The 23,263-nt window shown below is 44.1% G+C and overlaps 1 protein-coding gene across 8 annotated transcripts in view; it reads right to left on the bottom strand.

Moving 5' to 3' along the window:
* Positions 1-23,263, bottom strand: part of MYO16 (myosin XVI) — a 483,589-nt gene that overhangs the window by 126,937 nt on the left and 333,389 nt on the right. For all 8 annotated transcript variants that reach the window (XM_056555738.1, XM_056555737.1, XM_056555733.1 and 5 more), the window contains one exon: positions 2,289-2,361. In XM_056555738.1, coding sequence (XP_056411713.1) covers positions 2,289-2,361 — 73 coding nt within the window. The remainder of the gene's footprint in view (positions 1-2,288; positions 2,362-23,263) is intronic.

Here is a 23,263-nt window from a genome sequence, read left to right as displayed (position 1 = left end):
TAAAACATTTCCAATTGTCTCCCATTATATCTGGCTGGGAAATGAGTGTAAAAGAAACAATAGCACCAGTCTACATGAACATCAGAAATGTTAGGACACAACCACACCTATTAATAGTTTTTATTAACAAATTGTATACAAATGAAATCTTATCAAACCAAACATTGCCTATGAATATTCTCTGCTAGACTAGTCTTTTCCACAGCAGGCTGAGCATATCAATACTGAATTCATTTCACACAGAACCGACAATATATTCAATGTAAAATAATAGGAAGCTTACATTAAAATTATATACATATTTACTGTAGCTCCAAAGGAAATCGGAGGCTGATTTTAACAGACCGTTTCTACATGTAACAGAAAAAAAATCACATGGAATTCAGGGCAAATTGGGATTTTTTAGATTTGGGGCCAGTTAATTGCAGAAATACTATGTACATTTCCTCTGCATTTCACCTCTGCATTGCAAATGTTAAAAATCCCAGAAAATTCATGGGTAAAATCTGCATGCAACATGACTTGTCACAGATTAACCATTGATCTACCTTTTTGTTTTCTACAAATGGCAGTAACATACAAGCAAGTGTAGGTTGTGCACCCTCTACCTTCAGCTTAGTGCTAGTTTGGTATTATGTGACAGCCCTATAAAATACTGTAAGGCTGTATGTAACTGGTGGGCAATGTATCCTAGCAGTCAGGCTGCCTCAAATGACCTGGCTGTTCAGATAAAAGCTGTAATGTTTCTGTACTAACAGCAGAGGTGAAAAACAATTTAGCCAAGGTCAGGTCGTGATTTTCTCAAATTGCGTTTTAATCAGATTTCATTTTTATATTTAAAAATGTATTTTGGATACCCTTTTTAAAGGATTTTAAACATGTCCGAGTAAAGTGGTAATAATGGTTTAAAGTGTTGCTCCAATTCAAATTTAAAAATATAGCCTGATGGTGGTGTAAAATAATAAAATACACTGTAGTCAGCTGGCAAAGTGCAAAGCGTTCTGGTAAGTCTCACTGTTCTGATGACATTGCAATCCCAGGCTGCAGTGTGATCAGGACTCCATCAGGAGGGCCGGGAGAACAAGTAAACAGAAATACTGGGGTGAACTGGGTTATGCTGGACTTAGCAAGGTGAATATGCTCTTTTCTTTTCTTTTTTATTAACTCCGAGTAGGCTGTTAATAACATTAATATTAATCATAGTAATCATTATAATACAAACATTATTATTTAAAAGGAATCTGTCAGCTGCAATTCATGCTCCAAACTGCTGACACTGTTAGATAGCTGTTAAGCCAAGAAGACTCATGGTACCGTTCATTTATCTGTCAGTGCTTCCCTAACAATGAAAAATGCTTTTATTCCCCAGAGTCAAAGAGGTGTTCTCATGCCATGTGCTGAGGTCGTGAATTGTTCCTTGCTCCTCTTCCCATCCGAGTCTCTGATATACAGTCAGGGCTCAGCATCCATCTGACTGTCAAGCATGGACAGGGATGGGAGTGGGAGAGAGGACGTGTTTCAGCTCTCCATACTTGGGAATGCCTCTTTGACTTTTGGCACCAGAGAACAAGAACATTTTTCTCTGTTATGGAAGTACAGACAGATATATGAGGCAGGCACCATGCGTCTCCTTGTCATAACATCTATCTTAAAGTCTAAGCAGCTTTTAACATGAATTGCAGATGACAAATTTCCTTTATTTAAGAGAATCCCTTTAAAAACCCTTAAAAAAAATCCTCCATCCCTCTCAGTTCCCTGTTTCCTTTCTGGTGTTTCTTGACCACAGGACAGTTAAGATATGCTTTCCTGATTGTTTGCAATGGCAATGTGTGTCAAGATGACATGTCTTCCTGCAACATTGTAAACACAGGTCAGCGGGGCATCATAAGACCAATCTATGAAGAAAATACACTAAACATCCACCCTGAAAATTTTTTCCAAGCCTAAAAAGTCACTTTACATATGGATGGCTGTTTAAATGCATCTAGAGTGAGAACTATACGATTTCACTGATGACACATAATTGTGCGCAATCCTTCTATTACAATTTCTCGCTACATATCCTAGGATAAATTTAAAGAAAAGTAAAAGCTTCGGCCTAAGTCTGAAAGATAATCAAAATGTCAACGTGTTAACTGCTAGCTCGAAAGATGACTGGGTGCATTTACACACATTTTACTGCATTTCTTTTTTTTCCTTTTTTTTTTTTAGGTCCTTTTTCTATGAGTTACTTCTTATGGAATAAAATATGTTTTCATAATAATACAAAAATATCAAAATAAACCAACCTGTTCATATGAATTTCTCTGAAAGTCCTCAAAGCCAAACATATCCAAAATTCCAATAGTGAGGTGAGGGTAGCTAAATATAAGGAAATAAGTTTACTGTACGAACTATGTAAAATGGTAATAAAAATTCTGGAGTCAAAACACTCAAGAGAGAATATACATTTTAGGTACTTATAGTTATAAAAATATGAAACACTGAATCATCTCAGCGGATGGCAGAATAAGATAACTCTATTGCAGGGGTACTACAGCAAAAAGTTACTTATCTCCTATCCAAAGGATAAGACAGTGTTTGATTGTGGGGGGTTCCGACTGCTGGGACCCATGCATTCTTCTGCACCGGCCCCAGCTCTCTAGGGGAGCATGTGCCAGTCATTTCTATGGGAGCGCTAGGGATGCATGAGTACAGCACTCAGCGCTCCTGTAGAGAATGAATGGAGTGCATGCTGACCCCAGAACACGTTACTTTCAGAGAGCCAGGGCCCGTGTAGGAGATAGCAGGGGATCCCAGCGGCCGGCCCCACGCGATCAGACACTTATGTCCTAGCCAGCTACATAGTCTAGATATAAATCAACAACTACTCTATTTCTAAATGTCATTCCCAAATGAGGAAATTATGTCACTGTATAGACAGCAATGACAACAGATTCAACCTACTTACAGTGGTAAAGCTATACTGTAGGTGGTGTAGAAATTGCAGTGGCAACTTAACAGTTCCCTCTGCACTCTATAAGTGAAGTAATACTACAAATAATGTTTGAAAGGTAAATACATTGCTGCAGATTTTTGGTAGGGCTAAGGAGCATCAAGTTACTCCCCTGCTTGCTTAAGAGTGTTTATGTCGGCACATTAATGCCAAAATTGAAAGAGGACTTTCACCAAGAACATAAAAATTGTCATATAATAAAAAACTATGAATTATGAGAGAATAGCTATAGTTTAAAATGTTGTTTTATAGAAATATTACTTTTTTTCTGTTTTGGTGGCCATAACTGGAAAATTGACAACAGGAAATGCAGACTGTGCTGGTTGTTATTTTTAACCAATTTCTCTGAGATAACCCAACAACAGCCATGTTATAATGCGCTAGAAATAACAGATGCTGAAAAGATAATTCAAGGCTAAATCAACATCCCTTTCCCTAAACATACTGTATTAGTTCAGAAGGGGAATCCTGATTTGCTTAAATTCCATGACATTTGGATGGTCAGACAATCCCTCAGGGGTAGTTAAGGTGGTCGTACACTTCCAATTATTGTTGGCCAAACATTTGTTCCTCCAACAGTTGTCTCCCCCAACCTCCCATATACATTCAGCATGGCCAAACGTTCTTGTCTCTTCTATGGTGGTAGCATTTCTCTCTGAGAAAAATAGGATCAGGTTTTCAAAATTAACATGCCCAACCCTTCTTTCCACTGACAATCAAGTGGGCAGGCCACAATACATCTAAGATAGTCGAATGTAATCTTCATAATGGTAAAGTTATCTTTTCTTTCCTCCAACAGTGTACAGTGTTATTATAGGGCATAATATCCTTCCCCCCTCCCCTGCCAAGTGAATGTAGTGTTACAGATTGTAATATAAAAGATATAGCAGTACATAATATTATATGAAGTATATTTACCTCATCCTGGCCAGTGAATATTCAGCCGGACTCCCTATTGCAGTGAATGATGTACTTCTAGAAGCTTCTGATAAGCCAGTGTAGCAGCTACATGCTACAGTTTATTTGGCTGTATATTCACTGAGTGTGAGGTGTACCGAGCAACTAAGCATGTCTGACCAGATGAGAAAACTGCCTACAGGACATATCCCATGGCAACATAGCAACAAGAGAGAATTAAGCCTATATTGGCAGGGCCGTCTATTGAAAACGGTTGATTTTTGATAATTTGTTATATTTAAAAATATGTTTAATTTCCCATAATTAAGCAGCGATACCTATGTATCTTCGTGGTAAAAATACTTTAATGATTAAGTGACCATCTTAGGCTGCATTCACATCTCATTTTTCACACACGGGCGCCGAATTCGGCTGGGGGAGGGGCAAACCGGGCGGTCCCGTACCCGAACCGGATCAGCCCGTAACTCCATTTACTTTAATGAGCTGACCGGAGTCAAACGGTGGCTCCGGTCAGCTCAGTTTTGACCCGTATGCGGTTTTGGACCGGACCTAAAACCGTAGTATACTACGGTTTTAGGTCCGGTCAGGAAACCGCATACGGGTCAATACTGAGCTGACCAGAGTCACTGTTTGACTCCGGTCGGCTCATTAAAGTAAATGGAGTCACGGGCTGATCCGGCTGGGGTACGGGAGCGCCCGGTTTGCCCCTCCCCCAGCCGGATCCGGCGCCCGTGTGTGAAAAACGAGATGTGAATGCAGCCTTACCAATATTTATTTTATTTAGGTATCATCTGATACTTTTTTTTATGAATTTCCTCCTCTTGTGTCATGCTTTAGATGATTTAAAGCCAATCAACAATGAATATTCAGTCGTCTTTAATAGAAAGCAGCATTATAGCATTTTTATGTCACCAATATTTTGGTGAATGAAATTGGATGATACTTACCTCTATCTAGAGTTGTCTCTATCATATACATTGATAATGAACTAGGGTTCTATGTCTCTTGTATTTCTTAACAAGTTTGATCTGTTTTTGTATATTAAAATCATCCATTTAGTTTTTTATCAATTACAAGTAACTCTTGTGATAACAGACATTCTGTATCAATGACGCAACATTTTTACATATATTTGGCTTTAATATATTTTATTTGCCCTGATATGGTGTTCAGTTGTTCTCACATAGAGCTGAATGATGGTTATATAGAGCACTGTTGAATAGATATAATTTTATTGCTTTACATTAGCTGTTGACACCCTTAGCATAATAGCACACACTTACTGTTCATCTTAAATATAGAATCTGAAGCAGAACATTTATTATGTTTTATAATAGCTTCCTAATAGCTATCTACAATAAAATGGCATTACCGTATACACTTTTGTAGCTCAACTGTTGGAAGATAAGTGTCTCAAGATGTGCAACAATCCCTATGTGCCCTTGCAGGACTTTGATCCCATGCATAATGAATGTTTAGTTCTACTTTCACTCAGTTTTACCTTATATTGGAAGTTGTGTTGGTCACAATGTGGTTTATTACTATCTATGTTGACATTTTTTTAAAAATAAAGCTTACATTAAATAATTATGCTTTTTTTGGGGGACCATTTATCTGTGACCAGTAGTTCCAAAGTAACAAACAATAATGTTGTGCATGCTGTTGTCATTTTGTCTTACATTTAAAGGGGTTATCCAGGTTTTCTTAACTTTTCACTATCATGCCGGTGATGCCAAGTTATGTCTTAAAGGGGTTATCCAGGAAAAAACTTTTTGTTAATATATCAACTGGCTCCAAAAAGTTAAACAGATTTGTAAATTACTTCTATAAAAAAATCTTAATCCTTTCAGTACTTATGAGCTTCTGAAGTTAAGGTTGTTCTTTTCTGTCTAAGTAATCTCTGATGACACCTGTCTCGGGAAACTCCCAGTTTAGAAGCAAATCCCCATAGCAAACCTCTTCTAAACGGGGCGTTTCCCGAGACACGTGTCATCGGAGATTACTTAGACAGATAAGAACAACCTTAACTTCAGAAGCTCATAAGTACTGAAAGAATTAAGATTTTTTAATAGAAGTAATTTACAAATCTGTTTAACTTTCTGGAGCCAGTTGATATATAAAAAAAAGTTTTTTCCTGGAATACCCCGTTAAGTGCTTTACTTTCCTTACATGTGTGGTGTGGATCGACCTCCTTTTTGTGATTTTATGGTCCCCTTGGGTCAGCATTCTCTAGACACTGGATGACTGTTGTCTCAAGCATTTCCCAAGATCCTGTAGAGCTTGAGACAACAGCTAATCATAGGGGGCTTGGCTTCTTCTTGTGTTCCCTGATAAGCCAGCCCCTGTGATCAGCTGTTGTCTTGAGACAAACAGGATCTTTGGAACGGCTTGAGACAACATTCATCCAGAGTCCAGAGGAAAGATGAACCTAGGGAGACCATGAACTTACAAAAAAGGAAAGTGAAGCATTTAAGACATAACTCAGCATCCCCTGGTAGAATAGGGAGATGGCAAAATAAGTGACCTATGGCTAAGAAAGAAATGAATGCTTAATATGCTAATATATACAGACACAATACTCAAATAACCAATCAAAATATAACATGATGATTTTCACGTGATAACTAACCTCCCCTTTTTTCTCAAATGTAAAAACCAATGTACTTCCGTATAATAAACAGAACTACTTGGGACAGCTCCTTAGCGAGTAGGCTGAGAAGGAGATATATATCAACATTTTGTCTGGTGTTTATTTCTTGTGTCGACACTCAACAGTATACAGCGGCAGTCAAGCATATTTTAAAGTGCACCTGTCATCAACAAAAACTTTTTATATAATGTAGACAATACCATTATATGTATATGTGTAATATACATTGGTTAAAAAAATGTGTATATTTTTGGGTAAAAAATGCTGCCCCCGCAGCTATTGCCTGTGTCTCTGTGAGAAGTCAAAATACAGGAAGTGATAGCAGGACAAACAGGGCTCTGTGCAGGCTCCTGGCTTGCCAATCATCTTTATGTGTGAGGCCATAGAATGTCACAGAGCCTTACTGCACAGAGCCCTGCTTGTTCTCAGTGCACAGAGCCCTGCTTGTCCACCCTCACTTCCTGTATTTGGACTCCTCATAGAGACACACAGGCAATAGCTGCAGGGACAAAAATATACACATTTTGTAACCAATGTATATTACAAATATATATAAAATGGTATTATCTACATTATATCAAAAGTTTTTCTTGACAACAGGTACACTTTAAGGCCTAACCAGCAACCAACCTTAACAGTTGCACCATAATTATTAAATACTATATAGTGAAGCATGCTGGGAGTTGTAGTTTTGGGTCAGCTGCAGAGCCATAGGCTGTATCAGGTCATACTGGATGTTGCATTTAGTAACTACAATTCCCAGCGTGCCCTGATACATTCTATGCAGCTGACTCGAAGCTGACGAACCCAAATTTGTTACGAATTTCATTAAATATTCCATTTGCAACAAATGCGAATATCGACACCATTCTATTGCGCGAACCACTTCATTGAACTCCCTTTACTGCGGACCAGGCTCCAGGGCATCTAAAATGGCAGATCCACATGTCAGTACATGGGGCAAGGAACGCTGGCAAGGCGGGAAGGGAAGTAGGCTGGATGATCCTGAATCACATGCAGCCAGTCACGCCTGTGATGTCATAGCCCTACATATTCGGCAGCAATTTTGCGGCTCATCATATCATTCATTATACGGCATACAGATAGGACAGACATCGCTGTGTGTGTTACACAGAAAAGCTCATTCCAGCAGCGTTTCACATCCTAGTCACATCAGCGTTCTGGTGGACAGAGAGCAGTGTTTTTTAACTGAAAAGGATTTTTACTACAGCCATAAACCATTCAGTTACTTTCTTCAGCATTGTATTACAGAGAGGGGAAGATAGCTGTGTGTTGCCTCATACATTTCAACAAGCTGCCTCAACTTCATAAACCTTAGCAGAGGAGGCAGGAATAATTTTTCAGCGCAATTCTGTGTCTTTGTTCAACAACAAATCATCTGCTGGTTATAGATGGTCTGTAGATGGTATAATACCCAGCAGTCCATTTCTAATAGTCTTTGACAGAGTGCAATTTTGTGTTTAGCTTTTTTGTGCTGCAGCATTGTTGTGTACTGCTGGTGCTGTGCAAAAATACTTTTTTTTTGCCACATTTTTCTGCCCTCATAAGTGCATACCACATATGTACATCTAAGTAGTGTACAATTTTGTACCAGTTAATCTGTCAGGGGCATACATACTGTGAAAGTCCAGGCAAAAGTAATCCCCAGCTGGTGTTTTACTAAAATAAGTTTTTTTAAGCGTACTATACCGCATACCTACATCTAAGTGGTGTACTATTTTGTGCCTGTTAATCTGTCAAGGGCCTACATACTGTAAAAGGATAGCCAAAAGTAATCACCAGCTGGTGTTTTACTCAAATAATTTTAGAAGCGTACAGTAGCACATTTTTTGCCCTCATAAGTGCATACCACATACCTACATCTAAGTAGTGTACTATTTTGTACCTGTTAATCTGTCAAGGGCCTAGATACTGTGAAAATACAGGCAAAAGTAATCAACACCTTGTGTTTCACTGAAGTACTTTTTTTAAGCATACTGTACCGCATTTCTCTGCACTCATAAGTGCATACCACATTCCTACATCTAAGTAGTGTACTATTTTAAATTTGTTAATATGTCAAGGGCCTAGATACTGTGAAAGTCCAGGCAAAATTACACACCTGCTGCTGTTCTAGACAAATATTGTTTTAAGCGTAGTGAAGCGTATTGTACTCCCCTCATATAAGCACCACACAGAGAAGTACCAGGACGTGCACAGAGGAGTGGCAGAGGCCTAAATTAATCAGGCATAGGTTGCAGCAGATTAGTGGCGAGTGGCAGCAGGAGTTGCAGCTAGAGGCCTGTGTTCCCGGTTTAAGCTAGCGGTCGTGTCCCAACCAGCAACCCATCTGCCGTCATCAATTGGTTAACACGGTCATCCACTTCATCACAAGTGACATCTGATACCCCCAGTCAACAGTCGGTTGGTTCCTCAGACACAACCCTCAGTTTGCATGGCCCAGGAGCACTCCCTGTCCTCCCATTGCCTCTGTCCTATGCCGTTCCCTACCCTACAGAAGTGTCTTATGCTGTGGGTTATGCTCCACTATTCACTGAGGATGATCTAATAGAGGACAGTCAGCAGTTACTGCCCAGCCAAGAAGTGGAGGAGACATCCGCCGCTTCCTCCGCTAGGAGGGCAAGTAGTGATGGGGAGACTAACGTGGGAGGCGGTGTTGCCAGGGTTCAGGGTCCTGAAGCAGACACTGTTGAGGAACCTGAGGAGTTCATCAGTGACGTGCAGACACTTGTTGATGATGATGAAGCCGATCACAATTGGGAGCCAGGTGCAGAAGGGGCTTCATCATCATCAGGAGAAGGGAGTTGCAGATTGCCATCAGGCAGCAGCTGAGCCAGCAAGGCGGTAGCACGGTTGGCAGTCAGCATGGTGGCAGAAGTGGAAATTCGGGAGCCAAAGGAGCCCGTACCACCTGCTTCACAGCAGTCTACCTTCCCAGGAGGTAGTGGAACAGGGGTTCCTGGAAACAGCGGCAGTAGCAGTCAATTAGATCGGAATGTTGGTGGTAAAGTCAGCTACTTGGCAGTGTGGCGGTTTTTCATAAAGCATCCGGAGGAGGTTTACATAGCCACATGCAAGATATGTCGGCAGAAGGTGAAGCATGACCAGGGTCCCAATGTTGGCACCATGGCCCTGCGTCAACATATGCTTCACCACCGTAAAGCGGCCTGGGAGAACTGTGGCTCCGATGTAGTGGTCCAGCCTGCTGCATCACCCAGTGGCACACCACTCCCTCTTTCAGCCTGCCAAAGCTCCACCACCTCAGCTGCTAAAGGGAGCTGTGTGTCATACCCTCCTTCTGTTGCTCCAGATGCTCTTGCTCCTCCTTCTTTTAGTCAGCCTTTCCCCCAACAATCCATCGGCAAAGCCATGTCCAAGAGCCAACAGTATGCGCCCACTCATCCAGTGGTGCAGAAGTTGAATGTGCTCCTGTCCAAGTTGCTGGTGCTGCAGTCTCTCCCTTTTCTAGTGGTGGTCTCTGCACCTTTCAGAGAACTGAGGGCTTGTGCCGATCCGAAGTGGAAAGTGCCAAGCCGTCATTTCTTTGCGAAGAAGGCAGTACCAGCCCTGCACAATTTTGTGGAAGAGAAGGTAGTCCAGTCCTTGAGCCTGTCGGTGAGCACGACAGCGCCGACGTCTGGAGCTGTAACTATGGGCAGGGAAAATACATGTCCTTTACGGCTTACTGGGTGAACGTGGTTCCTGCACAGCCACAACACCAACTTGGACAGGTCACGCCGCTTCCTCCTCCACACTCTCAGGCCGATAGTCCTGTGACAGTGTGCGACTCTGCCGCCTCATCCACTACCGTGTCCTCAGCCACCACTACCCAGACAAGTCTCAGTGGCCCGTCAGCATACCATGTGTGCAGGGCACGGGGGTTTCACAGTGTTCTTCACATGGTTAGCCTTGATGAACGGAATCACACAGGGGAGAAACTGCTAATCATAAAGAAATCGGAGCATGGCTTACTCCACGAAAACTGGAAATGGGAACCATGAACACCTTGCATGCGATGAGACTGGGAAGGCTAAACTATGCGTCCAGCATGGCACATGTGTTTAATCTGGTTGTGAAGCAGTTCCTGAAGTGTTCCCCCCATTTTCAAGATATCCTAATAATGGGAAGGAAACTTTGCATGCACTTCAGCCACTTGTATACCGCAAAGCACACCCTCCTTGAGCTACAGCACCAGAACGGTATCCCCCAACATAGTCTGATTTGTGACGTTGCCACACGTTAGAATTCCACCCTTCATATGTTGGACCAACTGTACGAACAGAGAAAAGCCACAATCGATTTCTTGATAATCCAAGTGGATAGGGGTACTCCCCTGTGTAACTTCAATGAGAACCAGTGGATGCTTATATGTGACACCTGCCGTTTGCTCAGGACCTTTGAGGAAGCCAGGATTACAGGATGAACAACGTCATTCCACTGCTTCATTTCTTACAACACGTGTTGGAAACGATGGCTGGTCAGGGCACTGGAGACATTGTGCCTGAATCTCACGGCCACATGAGCCATGTGGGGGCTGTACTGGAGGAGCAGGAGAGGGAGGGGCACAGTGGAGCACAGTTTAGGTTTCGCCAAATCGGCAGTTTTTCTAGTAATCTGACAGGAAAAGAGGAGCAGGATCAGCCAGAAGCTAGAGGGTTATGAGGAAGGCAAGACAGGGGACCCAGATACACCGTGGCAGTATGCAGTGGAGATGGAGGCAGGGAGTCCCTCCGAGTCACTTGCACAAATGACATGATGCATGCTCAGTTGCTTGGGTAGTGACAGCCGAATTGTCACCATTCGGCAGCGGGATGACTTCTGGATCTCCACCTTATTGGACCCTCGCTACCGCAAAAAAAAGGGTCCTTTTTTACACCCACTGAGAGGGAGGACAAAGTGACCTACTACAGAGTCATCCTATGTAGTCAGTTGGCCAATCAACGCCATTGTCACTCCTCTCGCAGGTCTGAATCAGGGATGCCCTCTGCACTCACCTTCCACTGCCATGGCTGCTGGGGAGGGGTGGCAGGAGCAGTACCAGCTCCATCAGTAGCAGCCTGAGTCTACAGTCGCTGATGAGTAGCTTTCTTCACCCGCATCGTGAAGCAACTCATCAGCAGCAGGTAGACATGGAGCAGGACCTGAACCAGCAGTTGGGATACCTTGACATGCCCATGCCAACACACCTTGAAGATCCGCTGGACTTCTGGACAGCCAAACTTGATTTATGGCCACAACTAGCAGAGTTTGCCCTGGAAAAGCTGTCCGGCCAGGCCAGTAGTGTGCCATCAGAGCGGGTGTTTAGTACAGTGTAGGCCATAGTCACCCCAAGAGAACTCGTCTGTCCACGAAAAATGTGGAGAGACTGACCTTTGTGAAGATGAATCAGGCATGGATCAACCAGGATTTCAAACCACCAATGCCTGATGCATGCGAGTAGATTGACCATGGTACCACTCCAACACTTCACAAATATGGATAGTTCCAAAAGGATTTAAGGTGCTGCTCCCCAGTTACAAACATTCCTCCACATGAGACCTTTTTTCACCCACTTTCTTCAACGGGTACTGGTATTGCCACCCACCGCACCACTCTGTCACCGGGTCATTTTCAGGACTACTGCTGTTGCCACCTCCAGGCTGTCTCATTCAGCCACTATGTGGTCTCTTCCCATGCTTCAGCCAACTCCAGGCTGTGTCATTCAGCCACAATATGGTCTCCTCATGCTTCAGCCACCTACAGGCTGTGCCATTCATCCAATATATGGTTTACTGATGCTTCAGACAGCTCCAGTCTGTGTCATTCAGCAACTACATGGTTTAGTGATGTTGCTGGGCCTAGGACATTACCTATATATGTTTATGGTAGCACTAGGTACCATACATCTTCAATGGAAATTTTAAAATTCATCTTTTATTCTTAGAGATTGTGAGTCCCTATTGTATCCTCATCTGCCGCCAACTCCAGGCTGTATCATTCAGACACTACATGGTCTCCCCATGCTGCCAGAAACTACAGGCAGTCATTCAGCCACTATATGGTCTCCTCACACTGATGCCCCCTCCAGGCTGTCTCATTCAACCACTGTATGGTCTCTTCTCAGGCTTCTCAGGCTGTGCCATTCAGCCAGTATATGTTCTCCTCATACTGATGCCACCACCGGGCTCTGTCATTGTGCTGCCATGTGACATTTGAATTCTTGTTAGATTTGGTCCTTTGTATTCACACGCCGGTGGCAGGGACACTAAAACTTCGGAGTTAAAATTTCAATTTCAAAATCGTCAATTTCAAGTTAAAAATCTTAAATTTCTATTTAAAAATCTTAAATTTCAATGGTCTCTGCATGCTTCTGCCAACTCCAGGCGGTGCCATTTAGACACTATACAGTCTCCTCATGCTTCAACCAACTGTGTCATTCAGCCACTATATGGTCTCCTCATGCTGCCAACACCTCCATGCTGTTTCATTCAACCACTATATGGTCTCCTCATGCTTCAGCCACATCCAAGCTTCACCTCCATGCTATGTCATTTAGCCACTGTATGGTCTCCTCATGCTGCCAAGACCTCCACGCTGTGTCATTCAGCCACTATATAGTCTCCTCATACTGATGCCACCTCCAGGCTCTGTCTGTGGCAGTGATTCTGAAAGCGATGCCTGTAATTTGCATGTCATTCTGAATAACTGTATTATTTCACTACCCCAGCACACTCCATATGCATATTAGAACAAAGCAAAGTGTTCTAGACCTCTATCGGGGCTCTCTGTAGGCCAGAAATAGTCATTTTTAATATACATTCACTGCAAATAAATTTGTATCGAACCAAATTTTAAAAAAAAATTGCCGAAAAGGCCGAATCACATTTTTCAAAAGATTGCTCATCTCTAATGCTGGGCATTGTAGTTACTAATTGCAACACCCAGCATTACCTGATACAGCATATGGCTTTGCAGCTGACCCAAAAATAGAGTACAACTCCCAGCATGTTGCACTATATAGTATTACAGAATAAGTTATGGTGCAACATGCTGGGAGTTGTAGTTTTGGTCTAGGGCAGCTGCAGAGCTATAGGCTATGTTAGGGAATGCTGGGAGTTGTAGTTCGTCAGTACTAATTGTAACTCCCAGTATTTCCTGACACATAAATTTTTTTATAAATGTAAATAAGCCCCATCCCTAATAAAATTTTGAATTATCCCCATTTTCCTGTTTTTCAAATAAAATAATGTAAACAAAAATAAACCTAACCGCTTAAGGACACAGCCAATTTTATTTTTGCATCTTCGTTTTTTGCCTCCCTGCCTTCTAAAAATCATAACTCTTTTATATTTCCATCTAAGGACTCATATAAGGGCTTGTTTTTTGTGTGATCAATTATACTGTTACGCCGAGCGCTCCGGGTCCCCGCTCCTCCCTGGAGCGCTCGCAACATCCTCGCAATTGCAGCGCCCCGGTCAGACCTGCTGACCGGGTGCGCTGCGATACCTCTCCCAGCCGGGATGCGATTCGCGATGCGGGTGGCGCCCGCTCGCGATGCGCACCCCGGCTCCCGTACCTGACTCGCTCTCCGTCGGTCTTGTCCCGGCGCGCGCGACCCCGCTCCTTAGGGCGCGCGCGCGCCGGGTCTCTGCAATTTAAAGGCCCACTGCGCCACTGATTGGCGCAGTTGGCTTAATTAGTGTGTTCACCTGTGCACTCCCTATTTATACCTCACTTCCCCTGCACTCCCTCGCCGGATCTTGTTGCCATTGTGCCAGTGAAAGCGTTTCCTTGTGTGTTCCCAGCCTGTGTTCCAGACCTCCTGCCGTTGCCCCTGACTACGATCCTTGCTGCCTGCCCCGACCTTCTGCTACGTCCGACCTTGCTCTTGTCTACTCCTTTGTACCGCGCCTATCTTCAGCAGTCAGAGAGGTTGAGCCGTTGCTGGTGGATACGACCTGGTTGCTACCGCCGCTGCAAGACCATCCCGCTTTGCGGCGGGCTCTGGTGGATACCAGTAGCAACTTAGAACCGGTCCACCAGCACGGTCCACGCCAATCCCTCTCTGGCACAGAGGATCCACCTCCTGCCAGCCGAACCGTGACAGTAGATCCGGCCATGGATCCCGCTGAAGTTCCACTGCCAGTTGTCGCCGACCTCACCACGGTGGTCGCCCAGCAGTCGCAACAGATAGCGCAACAAGGCCACCAGCTGTCTCAACTGACCGTGATGCTACAGCAGCTACTACCACAGCTTCAGCAATCATCTCCTCCGCCAGCTCCTGCATCTCCTCCGCAGCGACTGGCCGCTTCCGGCCTACGACTATCCTTGCCGGATAAATTTGATGGGGACTCTAAGTTTTGCCGTGGCTTTCTTTCACAATGTTCCCTGCACTTGGAGATGATGTCGGACCAGTTTCCTACTGAAAGGTCTAAGGTGGCTTTCGTAGTCAGCCTTCTGTCTGGGAAAGCTCTGTCATGGGCCACACCGCTCTGGGACCGCAATGACCCCGTCACTGCCTCTGTACACTCCTTCTTCACGGAGATTCGAAGTGTCTTTGAGGAACCTGCCCGAGCCTCTTCTGCTGAGACTGCCCTGCTGAACCTGGTCCAGGGTAATTCTTCCGTTGGCGAGTACGCCATCCAATTCCGTACTCTTGCCTCCGAATTATCCTGGAATAATGAGGCCCTCTGCGCGACCTTTAAAAAAGGCCTATCCAGCAACATTAAAGATGTTCTGGCCGCACGAGAAATTCCTGCTAACCTGCATGAACTTATTCATCTAGCCACTCGCATTGACATGCGTTTTTCCGAAAGGCGTCAGGAGCTCCGCCAGGATATGGACTTTGTTCGCACGAGGCGTTTTTTCTCCCCGGCTCCTCTCTCCTCTGGTCCTCTGCAATCCGTTCCTGTGCCTCCCGCCGTGGAGGCTATGCAAGTTGACCGGTCTCGCTTGACACCTCAAGAGAGGACACGACGCCGCATGGAGAATCTGTGCCTGTACTGTGCTGGTACCGAACACTTCCTGAAGGATTGTCCTATCCGTCCTCCCCGCCTGGAAAAACTTACGCTGACTCCGCACAAAGGTGAGACAGTTCTTGATGTCAACTCTGCTTCTCCACGCCTTACTGTGCCTGTGCGGATATCTTCCTCTACCTTCTCCTTCTCTACTATGGCCTTCCAGGATTCCGGATCTGCAGGAAATTTTATTTTGGCCTCTCTCATCAACAGGTTCAACATCCCGGTGACCAGTCTCGCCAGACCCCTCTACATCAATTGTGTTAACAATGAAAGATTGGACTGTACCGTGCGTTACCGCACGGAACCCCTCCTAATGTGCATCGGACCTCATCACGAAAAAATTGAGTTTTTGGTCCTCTCCAATTGCACTTCCGAAATTCTTCTTGGATTACCGTGGCTTCAACGCCATTCCCCAACCCTTGATTGGTCCACAGGAGAAATCAAGAGCTGGGGTACTTCTTGTTTCAAGGACTGTCTTAAACCGATTCCTAGTACTCCCTGCCGTGACCCTGTGGTTCCCCCTGTAACCGGTCTTCCTAAGGCTTATATGGACTATGCTGACGTGTTTTGCAAAAAGCAAGCTGAGACTTTACCTCCTCACAGGCCTTATGACTGTCCTATTGACCTCCTCCCGGGTACTACTCCACCCCGGGGCAGAATTTATCCTCTGTCCGCTCCAGAGACTCTTGCTATGTCTGAATACATCCAGGAAAATTTAAAAAAGGGGTTTATCCGCAAATCCTCCTCTCCTGCCGGAGCTGGATTTTTTTTTGTGTCCAAAAAAGATGGCTCCCTACGTCCTTGCATTGATTACCGCGGACTTAATAAAATCACGGTAAAGAACCGCTACCCCTTACCTCTTATCTCAGAACTCTTTGATCGCCTTCAAGGTGCCCACATCTTTACCAAACTGGACTTAAGAGGTGCTTATAATCTCATCCGCATCAGGGAGGGAGACGAATGGAAGACTGCATTTAACACCAGAGATGGACACTGAGTATCTGGTCATGCCCTTTGGCCTGTGCAACGCCCCTGCCGTCTTCCAAGACTTTGTTAATGAAATTTTTCGTGATCTCTTATATTCCTGTGTTGTTGTTTATCTGGACGATATTCTGATTTTTTCTGCCAACTTAGAAGAACATCGCCAGCATGTCCGCATGGTTCTTCAGAGACTTCGAGACAATCAACTTTATGCCAAAATGGAGAAATGTCTGTTTGAATGTCAATCTCTTCCTTTCCTAGGATACTTGGTCTCTGGCCAGGGATTACAAATGGACCCGGATAAACTCTCTGCCGTCCTAGATTGGCCACGCCCCTCCGGACTCCGTGCTATCCAACGTTTTTTGGGGTTCGCCAATTATTACAGACAATTTATTCCACACTTTTCCACTATTGTGGCTCCTATCGTGGCTTTAACTAAGAAAAATGCCAATCCCAAGTCCTGGTCTCCCCAAGCGGAAGACGCATTTAAACGGCTCAAGTCTGCCTTTTCTTCTGCTCCCGTGCTCTCCAGACCTGACCCATCTAAACCCTTCCTATTGGAGGTAGATGCCTCCTCAGTGGGAGCTGGAGCGGTCCTTCTACAAAAAAATTCTTCCGGGCATGCTGTTACTTGTGGTTTTTTTTCTAGGACCTTCTCTCCGGCGGAGAGAAACTACTCCATCGGGGATCGAGAACTACTGGCCATTAAATTGGCACTTGAGGAATGGAGGCATCTGCTGGAGGGATCAAGATTTCCAGTTATCATTTACACCGATCACAAGAATCTCTCCTATCTCCAGTCTGCCCAACAGCTGAACCCTCGCCAGGCCAGGTGGTTGTTGTTCTTTGCCCGTTTTAACTTTGAAATTCATTTTCGCCCTGCCGACAAGAACATTAGGGCCGATGCTCTCTCTCGTTCCTCGGATGCCTCGGAAGTAGAGGTCTCTCCGCAACACATCATTCCTCCTGACTGTCTGATCTCCACTTCTCCAGCCTCCATCAGGCAAACTCCTCCAGGGAAGACCTTCGTTTCTCCACGCCAACGTCTCGGGATTCTCAAATGGGGTCACTCCTCCCACCTCGCAGGCCATGCGGGCATCAAAAAGTCCTTGCAACTCATCTCTCGTTTCTATTGGTGGCCGACTCTGGAGACGGATGTTGTTGATTTTGTGCGGGCCTGCACTGTCTGTGCCCGGGATAAGACTCCTCGCCAGAAGCCTGCTGGTCTCCTTCATCCTCTGCCTGTCCCCGAACAGCCTTGGTCACTGATTGGTATGGACTTTATTACAGACTTACCCCCATCCCGTGGCAACACTGTTGTTTGGGTGGTCGTTGATCGATTTTCCAAGATGGCACATTTTATTCCTCTTCCTGGTCTTCCTTCAGCGCCTCAGTTGGCAAAACAATTTTTTGTACACATTTTTCGTCTTCACGGTTTGCCCACGCAGATCGTCTCGGATAGAGGCGTCCAATTCGTGTCTAAATTCTGGTGGGCCCTCTGTAAACAGCTCAAGATTAAATTAAACTTCTCTTCTTCTTATCATCCCCAATCCAATGGGCAAGTAGAAAGAATTAACCAGGTCCTGGGTGACTATTTACGGCATTTTGTTTCCTCCCGCCAGGATGACTGGGCAGATCTTCTACCATGGGCTGAATTCTCATACAACTTCAGAGTCTCTGAATCTTCTGCTAAGTCCCCATTTTTCGTGGTGTACGGCCGTCACCCTCTTCCCCCCCTCCCTACTCCCTTGCCCTCTGGTTTGCCCGCTGTGGATGAAGTGACTCGTGATCTTTCCACCATATGGAAAGAGACCCAAAATTCTCTTTTACAGGCTTCATCCCGCATGAAAAGGTTTGCCGATAAGAAAAGAAGAACTCCCCCCATTTTTGCTCCCGGAGACAAGGTATGGCTCTCCGCTAAATATGTCCGCTTTCGTGTCCCCAGTTACAAACTGGGACCACGCTATCTTGGTCCTTTCAAAGTCTTGTGCCAGATTAATCCTGTCTCTTACAAACTCCTTCTTCCTCCTTCTCTTCGTATTCCCAATGCCTTCCATGTCTCTCTCCTTAAACCACTCATCATCAACCGTTTCTCTCCCAAACTTGTTTCTCCCACTCCTGTTTCCGGTTCTTTTGACATCTTCTCCGTGAAGGAGATACTGGCCTCCAAGACGGTCAGAGGAAAAAGATTTTTTTTGGTAGATTGGGAGGGCTGTGGTCCAGAAGAGAGATCCTGGGAACCTGAGGACAACATCCTAGACAAAAGTCTGGTCCTCAGGTTCTCAGGCTCCAAGAAGAGGGGGAGACCCAAGGGGGGGGTACTGTTACGCCGAGCGCTCCGGGTCCCCGCTCCTCCCCGGAGCGCTCGCAACATCCTCGCAATTGCAGCGCCCCGGTCAGACCTGCTGACCGGGTGCGCTGCGATACCTCTCCCAGCCGGGATGCGATTCGCGATGCGGGTGGCGCCCGCTCGCGATGCGCACCCCGGCTCCCGTACCTGACTCGCTCTCCGTCGGTCTTGTCCCGGCGCGCGCGGCCCCGCTCCTTAGGGCACGCGCGCGCCGGGTCTCTGCGATTTAAAGGGCCACTGCGCCACTGATTGGCGCAGTTGGCTTAATTAGTGTGTTCACCTGTGCACTCCCTATTTATACCTCACTTCCCCTGCACTCCCTCGCCGGATCTTGTTGCCATTGTGCCAGTGAAAGCGTTTCCTTGTGTGTTCCCAGCCTGTGTTCCAGACCTCCTGCCGTTGCCCCTGACTACGATCCTTGCTGCCTGCCCCGACCTTCTGCTACGTCCGACCTTGCTCTTGTCTACTCCCTTGTACCGCGCCTATCTTCAGCAGTCAGAGAGGTTGAGCCGTTGCTGGTGGATACGACCTGGTTGCTACCGCCGCTGCAAGACCATCCCGCTTTGCGGCGGGCTCTGGTAAATACCAGTAGCAACTTAGAACCGGTCCACCAGCACGGTCCACGCCAATCCCTCTCTGGCACAGAGGATCCACCTCCTGCCAGCCGAACCGTGACATATACTTTGTAATAACATCACTCATTTCACCATAAAATGTATGGCCCAAAAAAATATATATATATATTTATGTGAGGAAATTGCAAAGAAAACATGTTTTCTTTATTCTGTGGGTTAATACAATTAAAATGATCCCCATGTTATAGGCTTTTCTATAATTGTACCATTTAAAAAAAATCTCAAACTTTTTAAACAAAATCAGTTAGTTTAAAATTGCCCTATTTTGACGTATACAGGGTGGTATGAGGGCTAATTTTTTTGTGCCGAGATCTGTAGTTTTTAACGGTACCACTTTTGCTTATATTTAACTTTTTAATCACTTTTTATTTATTTATTATTTTCCAATTTTTATTTATTTTTTATAAAATGTGACAAAAGCAGCAATTTGGGATTTTTTATTTATTTTTATTTTTTTATGTTTACGCCGTGCTCCATATGGGATAATTAACCTTGTATTTAAACACCGGTGCTCACATCATGTACATGACGTAAATGTACGTCATCGTGCGTTAAATCCCACCGCATCATGACGTGCATTTATGTGCATGTCATTAAGAGACTAAACATGTGGTATTGCTACATAAGGAAATGTCTGAACTATTAAAATATAAAATCATTAAACCGCACAGTCAATGGCGTAAATGAAAATTGCTCAATATTGCAGATTTTTGGTTACTTAACATGTGAGAAAACAAATTAATAAAAAGCAATCAAAAAGTCCCGTCTAAACAAAAATGGTAGCAATAAAATCTACAGATCACGGCACAAAAAAAGAGCCTGTGTACATCCCTGTATACAGAAAAATAAAAGCTATAGGGGCCAGAAAAGGACAATTTTAAGCATATAAATTTTCTTACATAAAGTAGTAAAATAAAACAAAGAATATATAAACTGGGTATCATTGTAATCGTATCGACCTACAGAGTATAGATAGCATTATGTAGAAGTAGAAAACCCAAATTAGCAAAATTGTGTTTTTTTTTACCCCACAAATTATGTATTTACATATTGGGGAACATGGGGCCTACAGCTATATATTTGGGCACAAAGGGGCCTATAACTATATATGGGGGCACAGAGTGGCCTACAACTATATATATGGACACTATTACTGTGGGACAATACAAATGTGGGGGGGCGGGGGTTGCAAACAGGTGAGCATTGCGCTGGAGAAGGGAGCCTAAAATGTTTGTCTGCCAGGTTCTGTGGATAGTCATGGCCGGGAAAAGTCATTATGATGGTCTTGGATGGATAGAGAAGAAAAAGAAAAGTGACTCCTCTGAACAGAGAAGACGCCCCCTGTGATTGACTCAGAGAAGACGCCCCTGTAAGTCTATAATATCATGCTGTATTCTGCCTGAATGTTTAGTGAAACAGCTACTCCCAGCATTCCCTCACCACTGCTTATATCATACTTGGAGCTGTAGTTTCACATGGTTAAAACAACTTTAGCACTTTTACCTTACTTGGCAATTGGTTTATTTGATTATTATAGTTGAAGTAATTTTCCGCAACGCTCTACACCACAAGCATCCATCACATCAAATAGGAAACCTGTTTAAAATTTGAACCCCCTGCTACTGGTTCTGTCACTTGAGCCCCACCTCAGCTTAGAACATAGAGTGGTCTCACCTAATATATATGTGCTACGGCTGTAATGCTCCTTATTTGCGCTTTTGTTTCCTGGCCTGAAGTAGCATCAGCTGACAGCCAATAAGACTAACTACCTTCCTCTAACCCCAATGCGTGGAGCAAAATTTTATATAGGAACATTAAGTGGACCCACCCCTTGGCCCCTCCTTTTTGTGGCTCCGCCCTCAGCCATGCCCATGGCCCGTGCCCCAGATCTTTTGGAGACCTAGCAAAGCCCCTGGGCACACAAACCTGGTTACCCTACATAACTAAGTATTTAGCCTTACCTGCTCCTCATTTGTTTTAGGACTTTTGTAGAAAAACTGAAAAGAGTATAACATGACATGGTCTACAAAATTTTTTTTTCCCAACAGGTAACTTTTATTACCTATCTACAGGTGATTAATAACTTATCACTTAATGCTCCACTTCTGGGATCCTCAAGATTAATAAAATGGGGGTCCAAAGCCCTCATTTTTCCTTCCTTTATGACTACCTCTGGGAAAAGATGTAATGAAGTATAATGGTGGAGCAGGAGCTGTCAGCTCCCTACTCCGCCATTCACTGAGCTACTGACATGCGATTCTTGCACTGGCTGCAAATACCTTCCTCACTGCTCACAGGCAAGAGAGAAAAGAGAGATGGTAGCTTCATTGGTGGAAACCAAGCCTATGTGATTATTATTTATTTTTCTTTCTGTTTGGCAACAATGAAGAATTATTGATACAGGGGCACAGGGGGCATTATTACAATATGGTAGCACAGGGGCACTGTTTCTATAAAGGGATATGAGGTATTGTTACCACATGAGAGCACAGGGGAGAATATTACTATATATCTGTACAAAGGACACTATTAATGTGTGTTATGCAGGGGACACTATTACTGTTTAGAGCAAAGAGGACATTTATATTGTATGGAAGCGCAGGGGTCGTACTGTATGGGGACACATGGGACATTATTACTGTATGGGAGGAATAGAAGGATATTATGAATATATGAGGTGATGTGGGGGGTACTATGTGGGGGGTACTATGGAGATGTGGGTGGTATTATTACTTACTTATTACTGATGTATAGGGTACTAATTCTGTATGGGAGCTCATGGGGGACGATATTATTGTATGCGGCACAGTTGGGACATTAAACAGAGGAAACAGTAGACATATTAATAAGTGGGGGTACTAATGAGGCATTACTTGTGAATAAGAAGATCACAGAAGCAACACTATTAGTGAGTAGAGGCACAGTAGGGGCATCATTAGTGATTGGAGGCAGAGTTGGGGTATTATTTGTAAGTAAAGATATGCTGTTGTAGATACTGTACAAATTATTGCGGGAAGGGCTGACACTTCTATGGGTATAAGTAATATCCAGGGGGAGAAACCTGATGAGGGCTATATCTACAACTATGTTTTACTGTTTTACGAGTTATATGATGCTGTCTCAAAAAAAAATATATATTTTATATATATATATATATATATATATATATATATATAAAGTAAATTTGAGTAGCCATATTAGTCCAGTGATGCAGATGCAAATCATAAAATGTTGCAGTATTTGCTTTGGACTTGATAAAGGGAGGAATCCCGAAAGCTTGTCTCTACAAAATGCTGTTAGTCCAATAAAAAAGGTATTACAAGATACTGCAACATTTTATGATTTGCATCTATATATATATATGTATATATATATATATATATATATATATGTATTGAGAGACAGTGAAAGGAATGTTGTCAGGGATTGTTACATTTCCCCAATGTGACCTGAAGAAGCACCGGGAGCTGCGCAAAATAGCTGTTGTCAGAACGTGCTGCAAGTCCGGTACCCTGCTTGAGGTTTTAATGCACCAATGCTAACCCAATAAAGGAAGATTCTGCACACTTAACCATGAGTGCCACCTGGTTTCTTTTTCTATGTTTTGGATCGTATCATTTATCTTCTGGATGGTAGAGCACCGCGGTGTGGCAGAGAAGAGCCTGTATCCCCGTACACTGCATTCAGCAGCTCAGGTGTGGAGTTAGGTTCATA

The sequence above is a fragment of the Hyla sarda genome, chromosome 2 (assembly GCF_029499605.1).
Source record: "Hyla sarda isolate aHylSar1 chromosome 2, aHylSar1.hap1, whole genome shotgun sequence".
In the NCBI taxonomy this organism is placed as follows: domain Eukaryota; kingdom Metazoa; phylum Chordata; class Amphibia; order Anura; family Hylidae; genus Hyla; species Hyla sarda.
The sequence above is the reverse complement of the archived record's forward strand: the minus strand, read 5'-3'. Positions and strand labels throughout refer to the sequence as shown.